Source organism: Pectinophora gossypiella, chromosome 4, assembly GCF_024362695.1.
Source record: "Pectinophora gossypiella chromosome 4, ilPecGoss1.1, whole genome shotgun sequence".
Lineage (NCBI taxonomy): Eukaryota > Metazoa > Arthropoda > Insecta > Lepidoptera > Gelechiidae > Pectinophora > Pectinophora gossypiella.
Window position 1 is genome coordinate 4,478,974 of NC_065407.1, and position 27,339 is coordinate 4,506,312.

Consider the following 27,339-nt stretch of genomic DNA (forward strand, 5'->3'; position numbering starts at 1 on the left):
CATTATTTTTGCTTTCAAATGATTTCTATGCAGAACAACCTACTAACCTCATCATCATCTCCCTAGCGTTATCCCGTTTCCAAAAGGTCGGCGTACCTAACCCGAAGATTTGACAGGTCCGGTTTTTCACAGAACCGACAGGCTGTCTGACTTTCCAACCCGCGAAGGGAAAACCAGCCCAATACAGGTTAGGTCATATACCTCCGAAAATGCATTTCTCGGGAATGTGGATTTCCTCACGATGATTTTCATCCAGATTGCAATGAACATCGGAAATTACCCGGTATCAAACGCCGAGCTTCGATTTATCTGAATCGTATTCAAGTCGCCGAAGTTCGGCGAATTAGCCGGTAGGGGCCCAGGTAAAGTCACATACCTCTGAAAAGCATTTCTCGGGTTTCTCCACGATGTTTTCCTTCGCCGCTGAGCACGTGATAATTATTTATGATCCAAACATGAATTTGAAAAACGATTTCATATCATAAATCATAGGTTTAAGTCTGTGCTGGAGAAACTACTAACTTGACCTAACTATTAAATTTTACGTCCATTGCTCTATAGGAATAGGTCGGTCTATACCGACATCTCGGAACTGCCATGTAGAGTTAGTTCCACATAGGATACAAGTAACTCCATTAGATTTCCACTCGATACCCGTGACGACGTTGCCATTCTAATTCTCGCAGGCACTATGCTAATAGACCCGTGGTCGGTCCATTAGGGCTCCGTGAGACCTATGCAGACCAACCCATAGAAATTACTACGTGCAAATGGAAAGACAATTTCCATTGAGGTAGTTCAAACGTTGGAATATCTGACAGATTTCTTCCTGGTTTTATCTGTACGGCAGATTGAGGTGTGGGATGCGAAGCGAATCGGATAAGTATAGGATTTCGGTTTAGTAACGTACGAAATGTTGATAGGTAAGTACTTACATAATATTTCAAAATCCCATAATGTGGGTACGCATAACTCATGCCCGTAAGCGTACTTGGGGTAGGCAGAGCCGTACAAGTTGTCAGAAGACAAGCGCAACCATTTTGAATAGTTAATCCATAAGATGATAGGTGAACCACCATCTCGTTGCCTTTACAGACAAAGTTAGTTCATAATATAATAGCTATTACATCAATTTTGTTCTCCCAGAGAATGAGACCAATTATAGCGTTCTAGAATATAAAATGTTTGCTTTATATCCCTAATATTTTATACTGTTTCGGATATATAGGTACCTAAAACGCTTTTCCGCCCACACTATCGACCTCTGGCCGGTACAAAGCAGAAAATACAGAAACCCAATCAGGGATGTGTCGAGCCGTCCGTTGTACAGACTTGCTGCGTAAGAGCGCCTTTCTTTTTAACATGAATTGAACGTTACGTTTGAACGTGGCACGCTTACCGAATGCAAATGAAGGTACGTCGATCGAGTGCGAATTGATTACAATAGCATTCTAAATGCGATGACTAAGGAGTTTCAGTCTATTCAGTGGGAAAGTTTCGATGAGTGTTATTAGTTTGTGGCTTGGTTTTATTAGTTTTAAAACGTTTTAATTCTGGCTGCTTCTCTTCGACATAATGCTCTCTAATAATGGCTCGGCGTCAGCTTAGATAAGCAGAGCTGACCTTGGCACCTTAGCCATGAGCGCTCCTCATTTGTCCAATATAGAGGAGGAGGAGGAAGTAGTCATATGCTGTTCATGGCGGATCTGAACCAGGGGAAATAATAGCTATTTATTTCAGGCTACAACGGCCCATACATTCAATATTTTATAATTCATCATCATCATCATCATCAGCCCATTAACGTCCCCACTGCTGGGGCACGGGCCTTCCCTATGGATGCATAGGGAGATCGGGCCTTAAACCATTACGCGAGCCCAGTGCGGATTGATGGTTACTAACGACTGCTAATGCAGCCGGGACCAACGGCTTAACGTGCCTTCTGAAGCACGGAGGAGCTCGAGATGAAAACTTTTTTTTTTATGTGGTCACCCATCCTATGACCGGCCTTTGCGAAAGTTGCTTAACTTCAACAATCGCATACCGAGCGCGTTTACCGCTGCGCCACCGAGCTCCTCATTTTACCTCATTTTATAATTAGAATCACTTAATGGAAACAATCCGTAAAGATTTATGTTGTGGAGTGGTTCCCGATCGCAACATCATGATTGTCTGCCTAAACCCCTAAGTCGAACTGACGTCGTTATTGTAGCTCCAAGAAATGGTTCTCCAGTAATAACTGTAAAGGAACTCACATCGATGGAATCACGGCTTGATCTTGAAGGCACGTGCCTCGAATGCCGCAGATATCGATCCCGATAATGTTGCTCTAAGCCTGTCGGTGCTAATATTGGGGAAATCTCCGCGTAAATATTTTTGCTGTCGAAGTTTTTGGAGGGAATATTTCCTTGAAATCATCGATCTGTTCTATATTTGAAATAAAATAAAAGAGTTTTTATTACAAATTTAATGTAAGTAAGAATGATAAAATGGGTGAATATCAAAATGTGCCAAGTTTGGTGGCGAACTTTCATATTATTTTTTCGTGAAAAATTGGGTTCCGACATGAAAAAGGATAGTTCTAGCTACGAGGTAACTTGTTCCTCGAGGAACAAGAATATCCTATGAAAGTTCGCCACCAAACTTGACATTTTGATATTCACCCAAATACAACTTATAATAAACTATTGATATTGCAAATGTAGATTTATTAATAATTTTTAAAAAATAATTATTAGTTTGGTTAGGAAATTACAGGCTAATCACCCGATTGTCCGAAAGTAAAACAATCCGTGCTTCGGAAGGCAAGTTAAGCCGTTGGTCTCGGTTACTACTTATTGATGTAAGTAAGTAGTTGTTATATGAGTTATGTTACACCAGGGTTGATGAGGTTGGTAATCCACCTCACAAACCACACGATAGAAGCAGAAGAAGAATTTTAAATTATAATTAAGTAAATGTTGTGACATGTGAAAACTGTCAAATTTGTGTTAGATCGAAAGAACTAAAAAAAAGTTGCTAAGAACAAAGTTATTTAAATTACTTTTTCATGTTATAATGTGACGTCTCGACAAAACTAAGAATTAAATATGAGACGTGATCAGTTTACCGTGCCAAAGGTTCGCATAAGGCCCGTGTTGTTCTATCTATCTAAATGTTCTTTATTTTATTTTTTTATGAAATAATATTGTGGTATATTTTGTCCGTTTTCATGAAGGTTTTTATACTTTTGTCCAAACTGTTAGGAAGGGCGAGTGGCGGTATTTCAGCCCGTCCAGATGTGCGGCCGCTTCCGGGCGGTCACTTCCGCACCTCGAATATTTCGCCATTTTCGTCCCCGCAAATAGTATTAAAAACTTATTTTTAAAGCATAGCTTTTTGATAAAATGGAAGGTTTACTTTGTGGTAAAAAAAGTTTGGTTATTTTTTTGTAGGAGTGGGTCAACGGCAAAATAGTGGGAGTATTAGGTAGGTACGCGAAATTACATGATGGACAAGGAAACACGTCTGTTCAAAAAACGAGATTTATTACAAAGAGGCAAATATCAAATTAGAAATTACTCACATTTCATCTTAATAAAAATAATACTAATCGCCTAGAAGAAGTAATCGAGCAATTACGCTCATACATTACACCTATTTACGTGACTAAGTACATAGAGCTCACTGGCCTCCAGCGCAAGTACCTATTATGAATAACACCGTACGGATCATCATAGTTCTAGACTTTGTATCCAACCTGAGTGCAAGTTGTCTTCTGATTATTTCTGACTTTCCATTGTGTAGGTAAGTAAGTACTCCTTAGGGGTCACGGGCATGAGTTTATGTACACAAACTTACTACAAACGTTTATAAACGTTTACAAATACCCTCCTCGTCTAAAAAGCGTTTCCTAAAAAATAAATATTTAGGTAGGAACTTAAAGAAAACCTTTTTAAAATAAAAATATTCCCCGGTCGCACTCTTCATAATTTTTCGGTAAAACATTAGGGGAACGCGCGACCTGTAAACACCCGTTAATCACTGCTCAAATCAGAATTCATAACAAGCCGTTGAAAAAAATCCGGTTCCTCAGAGTTCGTCCGTCTTCCAGCGGATTATTTAAATCCGGGGATTATCTTCCCGCCATTTATTACCGGATCCGTATCACCCGGATCGCGGATCAATGATGAACTTCTCGACAGACGCAGGGCGTTCGACTTTCAAAAACGCGTCAGAATTATGAATTTTACATTATTTATTGATTTGCGACTTTTACCTTTTATTTTATAATTATTATAAACAAACCAGCCAGCATTTTTTGTTTTAAAAAATAAGCTATTCATTTTAGTAATAGGTAGAGTTACTTTATATTTTTTAGTTTTGACGAATTATATATTATGGTTTTTTAATAGCATGTTTATAATATTTCTCTAACCGAGTCGGTGCCCGAGCTTATTTTACATTTTGGAAGTGGAAAATATACTTTTATGAAGAATAAAAAGTAACTCGATCATTAAGAGCGTCGTGGAAACCCTATTAACAGGTATCTACTTGTATGTCAGGTCACGACTCACGAATTTTAATAGAGTTGCATTATATAATACCTTTAGAAAAAATCAGTATTTTTTCTTTAAAAACTTACTCAACAGTAACGTGATAAAAATGCGTTGAATTGATGGCTTGCAGGCTTAATTCCGGCTTGGCTTAGGGTTGGTATTAGGTATAAGTTTGTAAGCCGAGCTGAAACTTTTTAGCGCGGCTTTAAAATGTTTGTGTTTCATTTTTGTGCTTGAGACAAATAACAACTTTTATGTACCTACAGACTTAATGAATCATGTCTCAGATTCAGGGGTGTGGGTAGTGGAGTATGTTTCCTCCTCCCCTGGTTGATTGAGGGGAGTCCCGTGCCCACGGTGGGACATATTTATAAGCATGTTTACTACCAGCAGTGGAACGTATAGACGTTTTGTATGTCACTTTTCCAGAGAAGAAATGTCGCGTTCGCGTACCTATATGCATCTTTATATTTTTTAATAAATAGTTTGTTCTTTACAAGTAAAGTCGATTTTACATTTCACATTTTTTTCTAAAGGGGACTTTTTTATATTAGTGGGTGGAAACCAATAAAGATAATGTTGTAATGGTGTCCTGATTTGGAATCCTTTGGTATGTACTAGGTAAAGGTATCTGATATTGACGTCAATATAAAAAAAATAATAATATCTGAAATACAGTCAAGTCCCACTACTGGGTATAATTCTTTTTTAACGAGACTCGTTGTAGGTTTGCCTCAGATGATTTGAACTACCTGCCCGGACAAATAGGAAGGTCTTAGGGCCCGGTAACTCTCTCTACCGGAACGTTCCCGGTACCACCTCTGCGTGAATAGAGCTCAATTTCTAAACATTAGTAAGTTTTTTGTTTTCTTTTAATTTTTTTTATGGCGTGACTTATTGTACATTGCCGCAAATGCCATTAACTACTTGGCTCTTAACCTTTGCATTGTGTGTATGTGAAAGAACAGTGTGGCATCGGCAAAAATAGTTGTGTCGTACGCCCCGACTGTCTGCGGCTGCGGTCGCAATTTTCAATAGGAATTCCATTCACGCATACGATGTAGGAGTTTACGATCGAAATCGGCGTTCAGTTTAATACAATTTATTTCTTAAACTAAAAAAAATCTTACAATACTTACTTATCTTATATTTCAAAACATCCTGTTCATACAAAAACATATTATTTTTACACAGTCACTACACATAGACGTTTTCATACATTTCATACGATTGAAGACTAAAGTAATACCGACGGGGGTGAGGTAAAGCTTGATCAGCCGCTGCTGAGGAGCGGAGTGTTGCCGTTCTATACGTAGTATTCCGCCACAGTCTCGTAGGTTTAATTGGACATATCTATCAAATATTTATTCTGACAGATGTTTTTTTTAATTTGACAGCTGTCTACCTAATCTTGTATATACGTATTTAACGGATTACAGAATAGCTTGTCTTATTTAAGTGAAATTCTATCCTAATTAAATATACGTACGAAGCGCTTCGTCCTCGAGATTCATAGTAACATATAGGATCAACCACTTTTGACACTTGTCTACTGAGTGCCACCAACATAATATTGATATTTTTTAATTACACGTCCCTTAAGGAGGAGAGGAGCCTACATTCAAAGCTGGATAAATGATAGGCCACGACGATGATGATGAATTTAATTAAAATGAGGCTCCTTATAATCTATTGGACAAAGTCTAAATCAAATAAATAACAGACTAAAGTGAACTGTAATTGGTAGGTGGGTCATCGATATATTTTGTGTTAATGGTAATTAAGTAAACAAGCCCTTAATTTTTACATTCGCCTTGAAGACTTTCTGTTCTAGGTCTGGTTTGTATTTATGTTATTCGTCTATTTAGCGTTTTCTTTTAATGTTTGTTGAAGTGATCTACGGTAGACATTGTACCTATGACAATGATAATTCACTAGGTAAGTTGACCGGACTAATGGTGGGCGCTGAGTACTGTCAACTAGAAAATAAGCAATTGTATAAGTAGCATTCTTTTTGAATTATAACAGATCATTTTCATAATCTGTATTATAATTAAAAACACAAACCACCAAATTCTAAAATCTATTGCAAATAAGTACAGAAATAAATATAATAAGTTCCTGAACTGTAGTTTACTGTTATAAGAGAAATATCAGTATAGGATTTTATCCAGCGATTTTTTAAACTATATTTGATTAGACAAAATAATATAAATCTAAAACATAAATCGTAACAGTATCGAACTCTCAGACTATAGGAATTGCATGCGGCGCCTGGTGGATTAATATTGCAATGCGCCCGCAGGTGGCGCGCCGGGGCCAAATTGAAAATTGCTCTGACACAACCACCAGGCGTTACTGCCTCAACGGCGCAATCACGGGCGAACATGTTCTCATACTAACAATTACAGCTACGGATTAACCTTTGCACGCTGTGTTTCAGTTATTCAGATTGTGTATCGTATCTATCTAATTGCCAATGATGGAACAACGATGAAAACGTCACTTGTCAAACATGATTTCTTTACATTTGCTAAGAATTCTAATCTTTTTTTTACGGAGTATTGTATCTATACATACATATATCTAGGTAGGCACTGTTGGTAGGTTGTGTAGTAGTTGCAGATAAACTACACACTAGTGGATGACTTTACGCGGTTTAATAGAAGGTAGAAAGGTACGTTTAATAACGTAGAATTTTGCACAGAAGTTGGTGTTAAAATAAAATTTAACTCGTGTTCCTAATTGTTCACGAGCTAGTTGTTATTTATGCAATTAGTATTTGCAACAATGTTGGGCGCGTGACATACTCGTTTGCTGTGGATGGCGACTATAAACAAAAGCAACATGACTAGGTATAATAAATTATTATAATAAGCTTGTGGCTTGAATCACTCGATTGTCTGAATCTCGAATCCCGGTGGGGACAAACCACAATAATCACTTTGTGACCCCTAGTTTAGTTAGGACATTGCAGGCTGATCACCTGATTGTCTAAAATGTAAGATGATCCCGTGCTTCGGAGGGCATGTTAAGTCGTTGGTCCCGGCTATTTGCTGTAAAAACACCTCCAACCCGCAGTGAAGCAGCGTGCTGGTGTGTGCTCCATACCCCCTCCGGCTGATTGAGGGGAGACCTGTGCCCAGCAGTGGGACGTATATAGGCTGTTTATGTTTAATCTTAAGTAATAAGCTTGTTTCTCGGTTATTCACTAACCTCATCAACCCTGGTGTCAGGGTATTTTTATTGAGCCGCCAAAGGCCCCTGAGATGACTCATGTAACGACTACGTACTTACCTCAGTAAGTAGTAACCGGGACTACTTTCGAAGCACGGATCATCTTACCTTTTGGACAATCAGGTGATCAGCCTGCAATGTCCTAACTAAACTAGGGATCACAAAGTGATTATTGTGATTTGTCCCCACCGGGATTCGAACCAGGGACCTCCGGATCGTGAGCACAACGCTCAATCACTGGACCACGGATGCCGTCATTATTATTATATTATATATAGCTGCAAACCCATGTACTGACTCACTGACTGACTGACTGACTGACTGACATAGTTGTTCTCCCAGAAGGAGTGTCGGGGGGTGAAAATGATGTATGGGGGGTGTGACCGGGACCACCCGGTGAGTATGGGAAAACTTCCAGATCATGGAAAACTGCTCCGCATCAGGGAGACACCCTACAGTCTGGCGCAACTATTATACCTGGATCAATTTTTTTTTCGCAAAACCTATTTAAATCTTGGTCAAATTCTATTGTGGGTGAAAAAAAATCAAAATGGCGGAAAAACAAGATGGCCGCCATACAAAATTTTGTTTTTTCAAAAAATGTCTCGGTGGTAAAAACTGTGAATGGGGGTGTAATCGAAACGTATTGTTGAGTATGAAAATACTGTTCGATCTTTAAAAACTGCTCCGCATCAGGGCGGCACCCTACGGCCTGGCAAAACTATCACATCTGGATCAATTTTTTTTTCGCACCATGTATTAAAATCTTGGTCAAATTCAATTGGCAGTGAAAAAAAATCAAAATGGCGGAAAAACAAGATGGCCGCCATACAAAATTTTCGTTTTTCCCGAAAATGCCTCGAGGGTAAAAATGATGTATAGGGATATGATCGGATCGTCATGTTGAGTATTTCAATACTGCTCGATCTTGAAAAACTGCTCCGCATCAGGGAGACACCCTACGGCCTGGCAAAACTATAAAACCTACAGCAATATTTTTTTCACGAAACCTATTTAAATCTTGGTCAAATTCAATCCCCGGTGAAAAAAAAACCAAAATGGCGGAAAAACAAGATGGCCGCCATACGAAATTTTCGTTTTTCCCGAAAATGCCTCGGGGGTAAAAATGATGTATGAGGAATGTGATCGAAACATCATGTTGAGGATGGAAATACTTTTCGATCTTCGAAAGCTGCTCCGCATCAGGGAGACACCCTACAGCCTGGCGAAACTATCGCACCTGGAACTTTTTTGTTTTCACGAAGCCTATTAAAGTCTTGGTCAAATTTTATCGCCAGTGAAAAAAAAAACAAAATGGCCGAAAAACAAGATGGCCGCCATACAATTTTTTTTTTGTCTAGAAAATCTCTCGGGTGTAAAAACGATGTATAGGGGTGTTATCGGAACGTCATCTTGGAAAACTGCTCCGCATCAGGGAGACACCCTACGGCCTGCCAAAACTATAGCACCTAGAACTTTTTTGATTTCACGAGACCTATTCAAGTCTTGGTCAAATTCTATCGCGGTAAAAAAATGGCGGGAAAACAAGACACGCGAGCAGCTTGCTGCGAGCGAACCACGCGACATCTAGTTATTATATTATATAAAGCTACAAACCCACTGACTGACTGACTGACTGACTCACTGACTCACTGACAGGGTTGTTCTCCCAGAAGGAGCGCCGGGGGGTAAAAATGGTGTATGGGGGGTGTGATCAAGATCTCCCAGTGAGTATGGGAAAACTTCCAGATCTTGGAAAACTGCTCCGCATCAGGGAGACACCCTACAGTCTGGCGCAACTATTATAGCTGGATCAAATTTTTTTTCGCAAAACCTATTTAAATCTTGGTCAAATTCTATTGTGGGTGAAAAAAAATCAAAATGGCGGAAAAACAAGATGGCCGCCATACAAAATTTTGTTTTTCCAGAAAATGTCTCGGAGGTAAAAACTGTGTATGGGGTTGTAATCGGAACGTCTTGTTGAGTATAAAAATACTTCTCAATCTTGAAAAACTGCTCCGCATCAGGGAGACACCCTACGGCCTGGCTAACCTATCGCACCTGGAACAATGTTTTTTTCGCACAACGTATTTAAATCTTAGTCAAATCTAATCGCCGGTGAAAAAAAACCAAAATGGCGGAAAAACAAGATGGCCGCCATACAAAATTTTCGTTTTTCCCGAAAATGCCTCGGAGGTAAAAATGATGTATGGGAATGTAATCGGAATGTCAAGTTGGATATTGAAATACTACTCGATTTTTGAAATCTGCTCCGCATCAGGGAGACACCCTACGGCCTGGCGAAACTATCGCACCTGGAACGATTATTTTTTCACAAAACCTATTTAAATCCTGGTCAAATCCAATCCTTACTGAAAAAAAACCAAAATGGCGGAAAAACAAGATGGCCGCCATACAAAATTTTGTTTTTCCAGAAAATGTCTCAGAGGTAAAATTGATGTATAGGGGTGTGATCGGAATGTCGTCTTTGAAAACTGCTCCGCGTCAGGGAGACACCCTACGGCCTGGCAAAACTATAGCACCTAGAACTTTTTGGATTTCACGTGACCTATTCGAGTCTTGGTCAAATTCAATCGCCGGCAAAAAACAAGATGGCCGCCATACAAAGCTTCGAACTAATACAAGACACGCGAGCAGCTTGCTGCGAGCGAACCACGCGACATCTAGTTATTATATATAAAATGACAATCGTTAACAACTGTGACTCAGGTGTTTTCTACATAAATAATTTTACAATACTATTTAATGTGCTGAAAACGTGAAACTAATTTGAAAATATCTTTTTAATTATTTGTAAGTGTAGAAAATTATTCACTAATACAGTTGGCTTTATGTTACAGATGGCGATACGACCGACGCATCATCTATCATCAAGTTCATGTGGCGATGGATGAACCTGTGATCATCCCTATTAAGCATTTTATCGTCAGCATTATGTTATGTGTGTAGTTATGGTAGATAAAGAAGACAAAAATATATTTACATTTTAAAGTATTTTTATCTACCAGTCTATTATGTTGAAATTATCAAATAAATAAGTATTAATTTAATATTATAAATGAGCAGCGGAGGTCTGTTTTGCTCTATGATGAGCAATGACATCCAAGTTCAAATCAAATTAATGTAGGATTTTAAATTTCCACGAAACGAATGTGTACTTGAAGAAACAGGTCTATGATCATTTTTTTTATGTCTATGGCAATACTCTAGATTGGTCTATGAGTGGTGTGACTTTTACTTCTTCCCAGAATGGCGAAAGGTTATTTTTTTTTTTTGACGTGACTTATTGTAGATTTGCCGCAGATGGCATTAACTACTTGGCCGGACAAATGGGGAGCGCTGAAGGCTCTCACCCGGTAATGGCGAAAGGATTATAATTGTGAATGTAACAATAATATAATAAACTGTGTGGAGCTGATTTGCCAAGCTTTTATTTCCATCCCACAATAACGCTTCTAATTTTCTAATAAAAACTTGGAAGTTCTATGTTAATAAATTTGTAATAAATTGATTTAGAAAAGTGAGTCAGGATCTTTCTTTTGTTTTTTCCCCAGCGCCTCTGCCTGTGTGACGTTGTCGGGGAGTGCGTCATCGGCTGTGTCGGGGGCGAATAGTGTCGCCATCCCCGCCAGCAGGGATGCCAGCCCGAACACCAGGGACGGCAGCCCGTGCCAATACACTGTCTGAAAGCAAAAATAGAACATTTATAATCCAAACATTGGGGGCTGTTTTAATAACAAATTAAATTTTAATTAATAAACAAAATGAACAATACACTTATAAAAAAAAAAAATTGTTGACTTAATGTTGAGTAAAAAAGTATCTATCTAAAAGTATCTGTTTATATCTAGTCTTATTTTACAGCTAAAAGAGCCGTGGTTCGTATAACGTTTGCCTCTCACTTTGCGAGGTTCGAATTCAGCACAGACTTAAAACCAATGATTGTTGAAATTGTTTTCGAATTCATGTTTGGGTCATAAATGATTATCACGTGGTCAGCGGTGAAGGAAAATATCGTGAGGAAATCCACATTCCCGAGAAATATATTTTCGGAGGCATGTGACCTAACCTGTATTGGGCTGGTTTTCCCTCCGCGGGTTGAAAGGTTATACAGGTAGTTGCTTCTGTAAAATACCGGATCAGTCAAATCTTCAAGTTAGGTAAGCGGATCCTGTGAAAAACGGGAGAATGCTAGGGAGATGATGAGTCTTATTTTACAGCTCAACCACTAAATTAAAAAAAAAATCTATTAAGTAGATGTTTGTCAATATCATTAGCGCTCAGCTCAATACAAATGAAAAAAAAATCTTACTAGCAATGGTGTTTGTGGTGCGATGATGGAACCAATCCGGCCCAGAGACGAGCATAATGCATGCATAGAGTTTCTTGTATAAGTCGGAAACAGTTCCGAGGTGTAGACATAGGTTATGTTGAAGTATGTCGCGGACATAAGCTTCCCAGCCATGTATACTATGATGGATAACCAATTTATGTCTGAAACATAAACAGAACAAATAATTTTTATATCTACTTCCGATTTAATAAGTTTTTTTATAATAGGTAAATAGAAAAGTAAAACTTACTTGATGGTATAAACGGTTGAATAAAACAGAACAATCCAGCCAGTAAGAAGTTAAGAATCAATGATTTTTTTCGTCGAAACCGTGACAATGTGTAGATGGTGATAATAGTTGAAATGACTTCCACTATACTTAAAAATGAAAAGTTAATGTATTTATTTCCTTTTAACGACACAGAGTGTATTTGCATTCCATAGTTGACGAAAGTCGAGGCAATCCACCAAACTACACATATGAGTAACCTCTTCAACAAAGTTCTTGATGTTATTGTCTGCTTCAGTAACTGGACTAACGTTATGTCCTCATTCTTTTCATATGTCAAGTTTTCTAGAACATCTTTGTCGATTGTTATTTTATCGTATTTAGCCATTTTTTCTAAAATCGCTACAGCTCCATCTTTGTTGCCCCTGCTGAGGAGCCATCGGGGGCTTTCGTCCAATAGGAAAATGTAAAAGATGAATAATAAAGGTGGTCCGTATAACACTCGCAGCAGATTCCTCCAATAAGGAACGAGCCAAGCTGCTAGTGGGAAAGCTATAAAACCAGAAGCATATCCCATAGACGTAATCAATACAACCATAAGGCGTTTTTCTACTGCAGCTATTTCGATTGCTGCAAGAAAAAATAAATGTTTGTTCACTTAACACATTACACAACAAATAGATTTAGCATGTTCAGATATGATACAAACAACAACATACTTCTTACATCGTGTCCTGCGTGCCTGAACACTTGCACGCAGGAGGATCTGATGAGCGTTGCAGATAGCGCCATACTTGTTGCCAAGTTTTGGGCCGATACTATTTAGTTTGCCATCGACACGATAAGAGAAGAACAACATAAATAATATTATTTAAAAAGAAAAACAGAAATGTGTTATTGAATAAATCTAGATTCAACATGATGCCGCAGAAAAAAGTAAAGGAAGTAAAAGTAAATAACATTTCGAATTATCAAAAAAAAAAACATACACAACATGAATATAGGTGATCCAGTATTTCCTATGGCTGCCTCCATAAATTCAAGAGTAACGTAAATCCAATATGATGTAGCAAAACTTTTGGAGATCCCTAAAATACCGCCGATGGTTCCAGTGACTGCTACTGTTAATTTTCTACCCCATCTGTGATAGAAGTCTGGTTATTGTTGTAATCCTAATCCACGAAGACTTTATGAAATGTCCCGTTTAGCTCACAGACCAAGGCTTCAGGTTGCATTTAGAAGTGAGTTACTAGCGATAAAGAACATATAAATTAAGCAAAGTTCACTGGAGGGGCTAAAAAGCCACATTGAAGCAATTCATGTAAAAAAGCAATATTGCAATTTGACATTTGCGTATAATAAAAATAAGTGCGCAATGCGATCAAATGTCAAATAGCAATATTGCTTTTTTACATGAATTGCTTTGATGTGGTTTTTTAACCACCCTGATTACAAAATAGAGCTGTTTAGTTTTACTAATTACCTGTCTGATAATGGTCCAACTATAAGCAGGCCAATCATATAACCACAACTGTGCACAGTGCCGACTAATGTCCTCTTCCATTCGTGGCAAGCCAACTGAAACTATATTATGAAATTATTAATAACGTTTTTTGCAGATTTCTAACGGCCATCATCATACGGCAAGATGCGGTTTAAATCTGATTGGTGGTTTTCATTTGTGCTGGATGAACCTACGCACGACATAGGAGAGGTTTCTCAATTGTTTGCTATTCTCCATTGAATAGAAATAGAATAGAAATTGTTTATTATAAAAGGACGGCACATACAATGACAAGACAACAACATCACTTATTTTTTTTTTACAAAACAATTACAAAAAGCATAGGAGGATGTTCATTACAATGATCATAAGGTGGCGATGGACGCCCTGAGATAAAAGGGCCTCACTCAGCACAAGTCGCGGCGTGAACCACGACGCTGGTATTATGTGGACCCTGTTGGGTGAGGCACGAACGTCGTGTTTCATAAATATACGTTAATATTGCATCGTAATTATCGCGTCATCGCGTCAGCTGTGACTAATGATAAAAAGTGTAAATATTTTCACAGAAACAAGACTCACTTCAGACATAAAACTATAGGGGTTGTCATACACCCATTCATTGCAGACTTCAGAGCCATTGTTGATGTTTGTGCAGCTCTCGCTCCGATAATCCGCGTCCTTGCATCTAAACGAAAGTAATTTTAAATCGGAATAAGAATTCAAAATAAGACAATAGGCCCGATAAACTGTCTGAACGTCGTGAAAGCGGTCAAAGTGGTGAACTAGAAAAGCGTTTAGTGAAAGGCGAAAGATTTATGCGGTTAGAAGAGAAAACAGTGTAGGAAAGCATTCGCTTTCGGGAAATAAGTTATTATAAAAAATCTGAATCCAAAACTTCAATACCAATATAAAGAAAATGCAAGCTCACCTGTAGCTAACTTTTTCTGCAACGAACACATAGTTTTGACAGTTAATGCAGTTACTCATAAACGCTACGGACATTAAAGTTAAACACTGTATATAATATCGTCCTGATAATTTAAATTTCACCAACACGTCGTCTAGATTTGTCATCTTTTGGCTGTTCATGTTTATTACATTCATATTTCACGTTTAATTTATTTTTGCTTCTTATTATAAGCAAAACCCACCACATGTCAGTCTTGCGAGCCTCCATACAAGGTTTTGTATTGTTATACGCATGAACGTCTAATTTTACATAAATAAGGTGGAAGCCCGGTTCTGTATCGTACCTATGTAACATTATTATATTATTTGTCTGTTTTCGTAAACTCGTGACGACTAAAAGCTGAACCTGCCTTCTGGTGCACGAAATCATCTTACTTTCGGACAATTAGGTGATTAGTCTGGAAACTCCCGACTGTACTATATATAGATAAACTGTAATACACCTACGTGATATTATGATATCAGAATGTATGTAGCAAAGGCCGTTGGTAACTTAACATAAGTTTAAAAGTAAAACAGATGATTTGTAATACCTACTAATACGATATAGAATAGGGGGTTTTTCAATAAGTAGATGCTCAGCAATTGGCTTCAGATCCGTAGCAAATACGAGTAGCCGAGACTGTAGAAGACAGTGGTATTGCATTGTGGCAAATCGACGTATGTACTACGTTTATAATGTATTACTAGCTTAAACATTTTAAACATAGAAACCATGCTGGTACTCTTCATTGGAAGGTCAGACGGCAGTTGTTTTTGTAAAAATATGGACCAGTCCATAATTTCAGGATAAATAACGAAACCCGATATGATGGAAGATTTGTTATTATTGTAAAGGAAGAAAATATCGTGACGCAAAAAAATGATGGTGCGATTTTACGTCGTAATTACTTATTTTCTCATAAGTACCTCGGGTACATTATTATTCACAAAAAATAAAATGATAGTAAAGGCGTATAGATATAAAAATAATTGTACCTTGATATTTGGATCAGATATGTATAGAATTATAATTAATATTGTTCATTTAAAGTTAGTTTTAACGTTTTCAGTAGTTCTCCATTTTTTGTCCTAAACGGAGAGTTAGATAGTATGTACTGTTGTTAATAAACGTATTGAACATGATTCTTACGACACAGGCTTTGCCTAGTGTAGGAAGGCGGCGACGGGCGCACTTGGTCGCGATTGACCGAGCGCCGCCTTGATGGGGACCTGTGGACGGTGGTCGGGGGACCGCCGTCCACAACATAGGTCTCGTGCTGTAGGGCTCCCCAAGTGTTCCGGGCAGCCCTCGGTGGAGGGGGAGGCGCTTGACGCGCTCCCATGGGCGCTGGGCCCTAAAGGGCATCCGCCGGCGGGGACGCGGTTGTGTGCAATTGCGTTCCCGTATCCCCGCCACACGGCGGCAAAGAGGAACACCGTTGGGTTTTAGTGGGTATACCGGGTGGCGACACCCGGGGAGTCCCACATAAAAAAAGGCTTTGCCTAGTGTAAGAATCATAGATATTGCCTCTGAAAAACGTAAACTCAGTAAAAATTGTAAACTTACACAAAAAAATGTAATGCTGATTTTGTAAAAAATGTACCTTTTTTTCTGAATAAATAAATTTTATTATTATTGATTATGTTAAAAAAGATTATGTTAAAAAAGCTACCTATATTACCTCTCTTTATTTTGATTAGAAATAATAATGGGTAGATGTGTTGTGCAGGGTGTAATAAGAAGTATACCCAAAAACAAAGATAAAAGATGCACATGTTCGTTATCCATGAGATTAGATGGTTAAACGAAGGCAAATTTGTACAGCGCCATCAATTTTTTTTTCTGGGGAACGTGGTCTGGAAAATCATTCCTTTAGTGATCCATACGTAATTTACCTTGGTAGGTTTCTTAACATTATTAACTTTTCTATTTGTCACACCGTGTGTGATAATAAAATGTAGGGTTTTTTCGTTTTGATATGACGCGGAATTATTGTTTTTACGACAAAGCGATAATAGAAAACAACATTTTGAGAAATAAAAACTTTTTACTTGTATGGGACATTATTCTAACACATTACAAGAAAACATCATTATATACGTATTATAATTATAAATAATATTTATTTATAGTTGAGAAATATTATTTTCATGGGAAATGACTTGTTCTTGTGTATTGTTAAGTGTTGGAAACTTATTTATGTCTGTCTTTGTTGGGACGTGTCTCCCCAGCGCCTCAGCCTGTGTGACGTTGTCGGGGAGTGCGTCATCGGCTGTGTCGGGGGCGAATAGTGTCGCCATTCCCGCCAGCAAAGATGCCAGCCCGAACACCAGGGACGGGAGCCCGTGCCAATATGCCATCTGTTAACATCATAATTATCATACAGGTAACTCCGACCAGCTTACTATACTGTGAAAGCTTGATGAAAGACTGATATTTCTGGTTATTTTCTTCCTATAATTTTAATTTATAGTCTGTTTTGGTATTATTATATATGATCCATTATTTCTAATTCCTACTTCATCTATCCTGTGGGTTGTGAGGTGGATTACCAACCTCATCAACCTTGGTGTCAGGGTTATTACTTATTATTGAGCCGTCAAAGGCGCCTGGCATGGCTCATGTAACGATTACGTACTTACATAATTACGTAAACACTACTGAATAGGTAGAAACACAGATAATCAAAATAATACTGGTGCGTATTTTGTATCGTTAGTTGAAAGAGAAATCAATCATCACAACATCTCTAAGATTTTAAGTGGCACTCATGCTCAGAACATCTCAATGTTCAGAATTCCACCTTGACTCTGCAAGAAATCTGTATAGTTTCAGGAGTCAAATCGCTAATTTGTAAAATCTGTTTTATACAATTACTATCAAACTTACCAGTAATGGAGTTTGTGGTGCTAATATCGACCCAACCCGACCAAGAGACGAGCATAATGCGTGCATGGAGTTTCTTGTGTACGTTGGGAATATTTCAGAGGTAAAAATGTACGTTGTATCAAAATATACTGAAGACATGAACTTTCCAGCCATGAAAAGCGTCACTGACAGCCACGGGAGACCTGTAACAAGAGAAGTATAAGCTGCTTCACTGAAGAAGTTCGTTATCTGATTCATCATTGAACATTGGTTCTCCAACTTTCTGTCTTTTTGTCTTTTTGTTTTGATAAGCCAGTCATTAAAAACTTTTGTATTTCTTTGTTTTGGTAACATAAGTACGTATACTAGCTAGCTTAAGTAACATAAATATCTAGGAGAGAGGCATCATAGGCTGTAATACAAGTATTCATACTTAGTCAGCTATGGTACCTACCTATTTATATCTGTGTCTAAGACTAAGCTATGTTAAGGAATGAATTGTACATTCTTTTTTGGCAATACAATTATTATGATTATTATAATTACAGTCTTCATCAGTGTTGGCTACACACCAAATTCACTTGTTGTTGGATTTCTATTGTTCAACGCTGCCGGTTTAAAAATGTATGCGAAATGATAGGCATGGTCGACATCGACGATGTTTCCCTTTTCCTATTTGTGGAAGCCTCTCCGTTTTTCTTATTCTTACTTATTGTTAACAAATTCAATGTTACTAGACAGATGAACTAACCTGTGGGTACGAAAGGTTGGACCAAACAGAAAGCTGCCGATGCAATAAAACTCCAAAATAAAGTATACTTTCTTTTATACTTTGTTAAAAAATACAGGATCAGTACATTTCCTGGTATACACACAGCTGCAGTAAGAGCAAAGTTGATGTACTTGTTTCCTTGCAATAAAACAGAGTTGATATTCATCCCGAAGTTCACGAAGGTCGATGTTGTCCACCAAATCAAACATAGGATAAACCTCTTCAGTAAAGCTTTCGAACTGAACGTCATCTTAAGAAGATTAGTGTAGCTCATTCCTTTATCTTCTTCGTAGGCTAAATTGCCTAGCATATCTTTATCAAGTTTTATTTTGTTTTTAGTGGCTGCCGTTTCTAAAATACGTACTGCTTTGTCTTTCTTTCCTTTGCTAAGAAGCCATCGCGGGCTTTCGTCTAAAAAAAATATGTACAAGAAGAACAATAATGCTGGAGTGTACATGGCTCTTAACAAACTCCTCCAGTATGGGAACAACCACGCTGAAAGAGACAGTGCGAATGTACCACATATATATCCATAGTTGCAGATAAATTGGACCATGACTAGTTTCTTCTTCGCTACCATTTCGATTGCTGTAATAAAGAAAATATATTTTTAGAGGTAAGGAAACTGTAATAATCCCTTGTTTATTTGGCATATTCTAAACAAATTGCAAAAACATTCTACGCTAATTGGTGAGTCCTTTCACTGAGATGGCTAGTGTAATTCTAAAAATATCATTTGAGCTTAAATTTCTCTTATCTGTTACAATAGGGTCAGTGAAGAAGATGTACTTACAAAGCATGAACGCTGGCGAGCTGATATCTCCTACTGTGGCTTCCAAGAATTCCAGAGCGACAAATAACCAGTAATAACCGGTAAAGCTTCTAATGATACCTATCACTCCTCCAAGGACACCTGTTACTACCACTAACGACTTTCTTCCAAGCCTGGGAAGTAAAAACGAGAAAGAAGAGAAGAAAGAAGAAAGATTAAATACTTCATTATTTACAAAGGATGGACATTGGATAATAAAGACACTGAAAATGGGTCGTACCTATCTGACAAAGGTCCGACTATTAGCAAACCAACCATATATCCAAAACTGTGCACCGTGCCGACTAGAGTTCTCTTCCAATCTTGACAGGCTAGTTGGAACTGAAAACCAAGTTATAAAAGAAAGTAGTTAAGTGTAGTCGAGAGGCGATATCATCATCATCATCTTCCTAGCGTAATTCCGTTTTTTTCACAGGGTATGCTTAGCTAACCTGAAGATTTACAGGTCCGATATTTTACAGAAGCAACTGCCTGTCTGACCTTTCAATCTACGAAGGGAAAACCAGCCCAACACAGGTTACGTCACATACCTCAGAAAATGCATTTCTCGGGAATGTGAGTTTCCTCACGACGTTTTCCTTCACCGATGAGCACGTGATAATAATTTATGATCCAAACATGAATTTGAAAACAAATCGAGAGTCGAGAGGCGATATAATTATAAAGCTATATATATTATAATTATTATAAAAGAGCATTCATTACAGGTTTCAACTCCCTCCCGAGGCAAAGAGATTTTTTTTTATTGTAGTTTCTACAGTACTGGCCGTACAAATGTGAAGTGATGAGGCCTGAGGTCTGAAAACAGGCCTGAGGGTGGATAGTGGGGAGAGAACCTCGGCTTAGGACGTCGACTGAGAGGATTGTATTCGAAAGAATTAGTTTACCCTAGAGGGACGATAGCGATAAGCGCTGAATGAGGGAGATCGTTGACCACACCGTTGGGGTCGATATCGGGGTCCTAAGGGTCCAAGACACAAGACAACGATTTGATCAAGGATTAAATTTGAAAACTGCTACATACTTACTTCAGCCACAAAGCTATCAGGATTCTCATACAGCCACTCGGTACAAACTTCCGTGGAATCAGTAAGCGTAGAGCAAGTGTTATTCTCAAATCTGACATCTTTACATCTGTAATAGAATTAAATCTTACTATGAATGTTTTGTAAGGTACACCAAATATAACAATATAATACTTTGAAAAGGAGTCTGATTAAAGATGCCGTACGTACACAGTAGAAAGGAATGAAATAAAAGTGCTTATAGATTAAGAATTGACTTTGGTGGAGACAGTCGAAGTCAACGCTTATTTGAAAGACTAAAATAAGAAAAAAAATAGTTTCGTATTGAAAATGTCTAAACTTAAAAAAATATCGTTAAATTACCTACATTTAAAATACCTAAAATCGAAGTACCTAATGTTTAAATACCTATAGATACCTAATCAACTAATACGAAGTTGTGTTATGTATAAATTGTATTTAGATTTTAAGTATTTTAATATTAGATGATTTGACATTAGGTTTCTTTACTTTAGACATTTAAATAGGTAAGTAACCAAAAAAATACTCACTTATACTTGACTTCTTCCACCGTAAACACGTAATTTTCAGAATACAAGATGTTACTCATGTACGCAATGAATATGAGTACGATGGATTTTGCGTAGTATCGCCCGAATATATTAAATTTGATTAAAACGTCGTCCACGTGCGTACACTTGTTACCGTTAAGTTCAGCCATGACCAAGGTTGTATAATGAATGTAGTACCTTCACGGAATATTTCAAAATGACTGCTTCAGCAAAAATCCACTTGTGTTCTGTCCACATTTAGTCTTCGTTTGTTACGGTTATATAGATAAACTACACAATATATTCAAGCATTATTTTGGAAGATTTTTTGTATCACCGAATATTATACTTAGCAATCTTTCTTGCGTTTAAGTGCTTTGTGATTTTTTTTTATGATCTAATGATAAGGCTTTTCAATAAAACACAATTTCAACGTAGCTGTAAAGATTACAATAAAACACATTTATTAGAAATTGCGTTTATTTTAGTTTCATAATGTATTATTTTCCCGTCTGTCTGGCGAGTGTAACGTATTAAAATGTAAAATATGAAAATAAGTTTAATAACAACAGGTAATATTAAAATGCAAAATTTCATTTCCAATATCCAAAAAATAAATACCGTCAGTGTGCAAATAAATAAGTAGCTATGTAACATTACATTAATGAAAATTACTGCGAGAGCGAGTGAGAAAGAATTATGATTTTCCGTTTATCTTAAGATAAAACTTTGCGTCTGTGGTCGGATTTAGTCTCAATTGGTTTTATTGGCTGTATTGTTCAAGATACAAAATACACTACTTGAATGAAAACCGCGAGAATTCTTGAGAACGAGCCAAGAAGCGGATGTCATAACAATTAAAACAATAAGGTATTTCAAAATATATCCGTGGGAGATATGTAATTTAATAAATAAGAAATGTCATTGTGTTTTCATTGGGTAAGTAACATTTGAAACAGAAATCAGATGAACTCAAAACTTGCCGTTTTGACAGATAGTGTGATTATTTTTGTCATTGATTGGAACAGCTGGTTGTTTCCCAAGAGCTTCAGCTTCTTTAACGGTCTCTGGAAGAGCAAGATTGTGTGTCTCTGGTGCAAATAATGTGACTACGCCTGCCAGTAGTGATGCCAGCCCGAATACCAGCCATGGTAATCCGTGCCAATACACCGCCTGTAAATACAAACATGGTTAGAAGACTTAGAAGTTCTCAGTAATAATGGTTTTCAGAAAAAGTAAAGTTTTTGAAACTACAAAAACGTTTATTTGCTTCTTAGTAATAATAATAATAATAATGGCGTCGGGATGTGACGACCCCATCGCCCCCTGGTGAATTCATCAGCGAACCTGGTGAATTCAACAGTGCAGTCAGTCTCCGCAGGCCAGCTTGTGGCGAGCTGTTGGTGAGTGACGACACCACGGAGCTGAGATCCCCCGAGAGTCGGTCAGGCCCTCCGTCTCCTGCTTGCCTTCACTGGCCGGCCGGAGTGGACCCCAGCGGGGGCCGCAGGACTCTCACCTCTGGCTTGCCTTCATTGGCCGGCCAGAGTGGGGCGTTAGAGCTATAAGCTCGCAGGGTGGAAGTGAAAGATGCATAAGTCGCGAGTTGGTAAGGCGGGTAAACCGCCTCGCAGAAAGCGGTGTACACCTCTCGACACCCTGAGCTGCTCACAACCATGTTGCTGCCTTGCCGTCCAGTCTCGTCGGCTAGATAGGTGGCCCATCCAGTGAGTGGCGAGTCACCGCCTGCTCATTTATCCATGTTTACCAACATTGGTCGAGCAGGCGCCATAGTCCCCCATAGCTCCAGTATCCCGGTCCACTAACCCCCAACCCAATAGCCCAGTTCCCTTTGTTCCCATAATCTGCAATAGTCCTACACGAACCTACTTTGGGTGCACTCCCATAGTGCATACAGGGATAATCGCCGGTCGGTGTCACATCACATTTAGCAGTTTTCTATTCCGAGCTTTCTAGCGGGAAACGAAAGCAGGGCGGGCAATACCTGCGTTACAAAGACGTGCTCAAACGCAACCTTGTGGCTTGTGATATTCCACCTGATAGTTGGGAGGAGCGAGCTCGTCTTAGACCGGAATGGCGTTACACTGTCCACAAAAACGTGGAACTGTATGAAAAGAAGCGTTTAGAAGATCTTGACGTAAAACGTCAAATACGGAAGACTCGACACAAGCTCTCCTACAACTATACATTTAATTCTGCTGGCCAGTTATTCTGTGCGCCATGTGGCCGAATCTTCAAATCGAAGTTCGGTTTTGCTAGTCATATTAGAGCCTATCATAACATCGACCTGGGATAGACATTTAGGAGTCGCCGTCGCCGGACACGGCTTGGATGAGGATGATGATGAGATTAAACTGTCTTAAGGGGCCTCTGCGTGTTGGCTTCGGCCCCACGCACGCCTTCCAAAAGTCCGGGAGCCGAGATATGGAAATGACATACAAGTGATAATAATAATAAAAACACTTTATTGCACACAAATTTACAAGACATTTACGGGATAAACTTATTCTAAGGTGGGAAAAGACGGCAGACTTCTTCTTCTTCTTCTATCGTGTGGGTTGTGAGGTAGATTACCAATCTCACCAACCCTGGTGTCAGGGTTATTATTGAGCCGTCAAAGGCGCCTGACATGGCTCATGTAGTGATTACTCACTTACATCAATAAGTGGTAACCGGGACCAACGGCTTAACATCCCTTCCGAAGCACGGATCATCTTACTCTCGGACAATCAGGTGATCAGTCTGTAATGTTCTAACCAGACTAGGGATCACAAAGTGTTCTGTGTGTAGTTTATTTGCACATGGTCATACAATACATGATGTTTACAAATATATTCAGTTCAAAATGTTCAATGATGTTAATGACGAAATGAATAATGAATCAAAACGAATGCACCGCCTTTTAAAAGGTCCAAAAAGAAGAGCGACATTTGTAAAATTCCAGCCGTTATTAAAAGTTATCTTGAGCCAACTTTCGAGACTACAGATGCTGCAAACCTCAATAAACTACGCTACGGTGCAGTGCGTAGCAAAGAAATATCTTGCGGAATATAATTTAAGGGTGGCTTGCGTAAGGGTCTTTAAACATGTTTAGTGGGCCACTAAACATGTTTAAAGACCCTTACGCAAGCCACCCTAAGTGTCGTGATTGAAGTTGAAAAACTAGCCTAGTGTTGTTTAAAAGAAATTCTGAGAGTAAGCGTGATACCGAGCCGTGGTAGCCTAGTTGGTGGAACGCTTGCCTCTCACTTTGAGGTCGCAGGCGAGTTCGAATCCAGCATAGGCCTAAACCAATGATTGTCGAATTTGTTTTCGAATTCATGTTTAGATCATAAATGATTATCACGTTCTCAGTGTGAAGGAAAACATTATGAGGAAACCCACATTCCCGAGAAATGCATTTTCGGAGATATGTGACCTAACTTGTATTGGGCTGGTTTTCCCTTCGCGGGTTGGAAGGTCAGACAGGCAGTTGCTTCTTAAAATCCAGACCTGTCAAATTTTCAGGTTAGGTAAGCGGACCCTGTGAAAAACGGGATAATGTTAGGAAGATGATGATATGAGAGCAAGTGTGATGATGACATTGATTAGATTAGAGGTGTAGACTAAAAACAAATACTTACTAGTAGTGGCGTCTGTGGCGCGATTATAGAACCAATGCGACCTATAGACGAACATAAAGAGTGCATCGTATTTCTGGTGTACGTTGGGAATAATTCTGATGTGTAGAGGTATGTTATGTAAAAAAATATAGAAGCCATAAGTTTTCCAAACATGTAAACGGTGATGGTGAGCCATGGTATATCTGTAAAAGAAGGTGTACAATTTTGTGTGGTATAGTTTTGATGACGCTCTGTATTCTGATATTTATTAATACTTACTATTTGGTAGAAAAGGTTGAACAAAACAGGATAATCCTGCTAGAAAGAAACTAAGTACCAAGGGTATTTTTCGTCGGAATCCTATCATTGAGTAAGTAGTGATGATATTTGCTGCAGTCTCTGAAACACTTATAAGTCCAAAGATAACGTATTTGTTACCTTCTATAGATACAGAGTTGATTTGTATTCCATAGTTTACGAAAGTCGACACAGACCACCACGTTATACAAATTAAAAATATCTTCAATAAAGTTTTTGATGTTAATGTATTCTTCAATAATTTAGATAAAGGTATTTCGTTGTATTTTTCACTTGAAATGTTTTCGAGGATGTCTTTGTTTATGGCTACTTTATCTGTTTTAGCTATTTTGTTTATGATAGCTATTGCTTTGTCCTTTTTTCCTCTGCTTAGAAGCCATCGCGGACTTTCATCAATTAGGAACAGGTATAGAATAAATAATAAAGCTGGGCTGTAGATAACTCTGAGAAGATTTCTCCAGTAAGGAACTTGCCAAGCTGCTACAGGTAGTACTATAAATCCAAAAGCAAATCCCGCTGCACACCACATTTGGAACAAAATGCGTTTGTCGGGAGCAACCATTTCGATACCTGTAAAAGATGTTTCTTTTAGTACAATTTACACTTTTGTAATTTGAGGATCTATCCCAAAACATAATTCGTAGGTAACAAAATGAAAGTTAAACTTGACGAACAATGCAAATACTTTATTTATCTGTATTATAAATTGATGACATTATTTATAAGTATATCCTTGTAAGGCCTACATTTCCAGACACAATTTTGGATTTTAAAAGGACATTGGGTCTTACGACTATATTGTTTTTATTGTAACTATATTTTCCTTGGACAGCATTTACAACTTTAATAACAAAAATAGGAATTAAAACCTTGATGAGCTAGAACGGTCAGTGCTCTAATATAAGAAACCACTTGTTCTAACAGTACCCTAATAAGTCTGTAGTGATAAAATAACTTACTTAGCATAAAAATAGATGATGCGACGTCTCCAAAAGCTGCTTCGATGAATTCAAGTGCAATGTACATCCAGTACCACGAAGTGAAGCTCCTCAGAATACCAAACGTAGCACCAATAAGGCCACTGATTACAATCGAACATTTTCTACCAATTCTGTAATGAATGAAGATTAAAATCGATACTAATTTTACATGTACTCTTAAAGAGTCTGAACATCCATTATTATACGCATAAAATGACAAATAATTATTCTAATGCCATAGAGTTCTAAACTTATACAAAGTGTCCCACTAGTAGTGAACCAACCGAAACATGGAGATAGAGGGATCATGAATAACCAGCAAATATCATGGTATAAGAAGTCCAGGTATGCTCAATCCTATGACAAGCCGCCATTGCTAGCCCATTGATGTCGTAAATGTTACCATTCGATTAGTATCTCCAACATTCTAAGGACATAAATTTTATTTTTGAAAATAAGTGAATTACTAACTAATGTATTTAATTACTATTATTTGTTATATATATAAAAATCATTAAAACTGTACGTAAATCTTTTACTAAAAGTACATTTTTTTAAATAAATTAAAAACATTGGACGTGGGTATTTTTTTTTTACGAAATGGCAACGTAGGGTGGGATGACGTCAACTGGGCTAACCTTGAAATGCTAGTTGTCAGTTTTAAGCATACCTGGTTTTCTTATACCATGGCAAATCTAAACTTCAATTTAAACCTCAGACTTTGTGAAAAATTAAAAATCACCTCCTCGATTTTTAAAATCCGTTTAATACATTAGATAGATTCGATTACATTAGATAGAGATAGAAGACTAAATTTGTTATACCTACCTGTCTGAAAGAGGTCCCATTGCAAGTAGGCCGATCATATAACCGAAACTGTGTACTGTGCCGACTAAAGTCCTCTTCCAATCCTGACAGGCCAGCTGAAACTTTATTACGATTGTTAGCCTGTTGCACAACTTGCTTTATATCTACTGGAGAAGTTCTAAATAGGCTGTCAGACATCTGATCTATCCAGCAAAACGTGAAAACGTCTTTAGGGCCTGTTCTGTGTTGATTTGGAGTATTTGGTATCAGTGCTCTATCGGCTAAATAACCTTTGAGGAAGTGTTCCTGCTTAACGGAGCCGTAAGCATCCATAGGTGCTGTATCGGGGTTCTGTAGTGTTTGTTGTGGCGAGCTGATTGGCCGCCTTTAGAGTATTCGGGTCGTCAGTGTCGTAATATTACTTACATCCTTCGGGTGCCGATACTTTTCAGTAATAGTTACAGCATATCGTCATAAAACCACGTAAGCGTCTACAATTTGAAACATTGGGATGTGATAGTTTCAATCTAGGTAAAATTTTGTGGTATTTTTTTTTACCCGGATTGAAATTAATTTATTGAAGAAAATCACATTGTGTTAAGTTTTTTTAAGCGCTTGTGTGGCTTTCACTATAAGACGACAATATCGATTAATTAAAATACTAACTTCAGCCACGAAGCTATTCGGATCGCCGTACACCCACTCCGTACAGGCTTTAGTGACATTGTCCAGACGCGAGCAAGTGC

The 27,339-nt window shown here is 38.1% G+C and overlaps 3 protein-coding genes and 1 long non-coding RNA gene across 4 annotated transcripts; 1 reads left to right on the plus strand and 3 right to left on the minus strand.

The window, feature by feature from the left end:
• The first annotated feature begins 10,463 nt into the window (after nt 1-10,463).
• Nucleotides 10,464-11,230, plus strand: LOC126366374 (uncharacterized). Its single transcript, XR_007566343.1, has 3 exons — nt 10,464-10,505; nt 10,637-11,055; nt 11,166-11,230. It is a non-coding gene; the product is annotated as an uncharacterized LOC126366374 (long non-coding RNA).
• Nucleotides 11,206-15,045, minus strand: LOC126366268 (organic cation transporter protein-like). Its single transcript, XM_050009341.1, has 7 exons — nt 14,794-15,045; nt 14,445-14,550; nt 13,842-13,942; nt 13,348-13,499; nt 12,380-12,988; nt 12,109-12,290; nt 11,206-11,479 (listed from the first exon to the last, which is right to left on the minus strand). Exons 1-7 carry the CDS (start codon nt 14,967-14,969, stop codon nt 11,309-11,311), a joined length of 1,497 nt encoding a protein of 498 aa, XP_049865298.1. The 5' UTR covers nt 14,970-15,045; the 3' UTR covers nt 11,206-11,308.
• Nucleotides 15,046-16,927: 1,882 nt separating this feature from the next.
• On the minus strand, nt 16,928-21,374 carry LOC126366258 (solute carrier family 22 member 1-like). The gene is made up of 7 exons (XM_050009321.1): nt 20,866-21,374; nt 20,318-20,423; nt 19,510-19,610; nt 19,251-19,402; nt 18,437-19,045; nt 17,707-17,888; nt 16,928-17,177 (listed from the first exon to the last, which is right to left on the minus strand). Exons 1-7 carry the CDS (start codon nt 21,033-21,035, stop codon nt 16,944-16,946), a joined length of 1,554 nt encoding a protein of 517 aa, XP_049865278.1. The 5' UTR covers nt 21,036-21,374; the 3' UTR covers nt 16,928-16,943.
• Nucleotides 21,375-24,034: 2,660 nt separating this feature from the next.
• On the minus strand, nt 24,035-27,290 carry LOC126366307 (solute carrier family 22 member 3-like). Its single transcript, XM_050009402.1, has 6 exons — nt 27,260-27,290; nt 26,615-26,715; nt 25,766-25,917; nt 24,768-25,376; nt 24,510-24,691; nt 24,035-24,409 (listed from the first exon to the last, which is right to left on the minus strand). Exons 2-6 carry the CDS (start codon nt 26,650-26,652, stop codon nt 24,395-24,397), a joined length of 996 nt encoding a protein of 331 aa, XP_049865359.1. The 5' UTR covers nt 26,653-26,715; nt 27,260-27,290; the 3' UTR covers nt 24,035-24,394.
• Nucleotides 27,291-27,339: the final 49 nt, after the last annotated feature.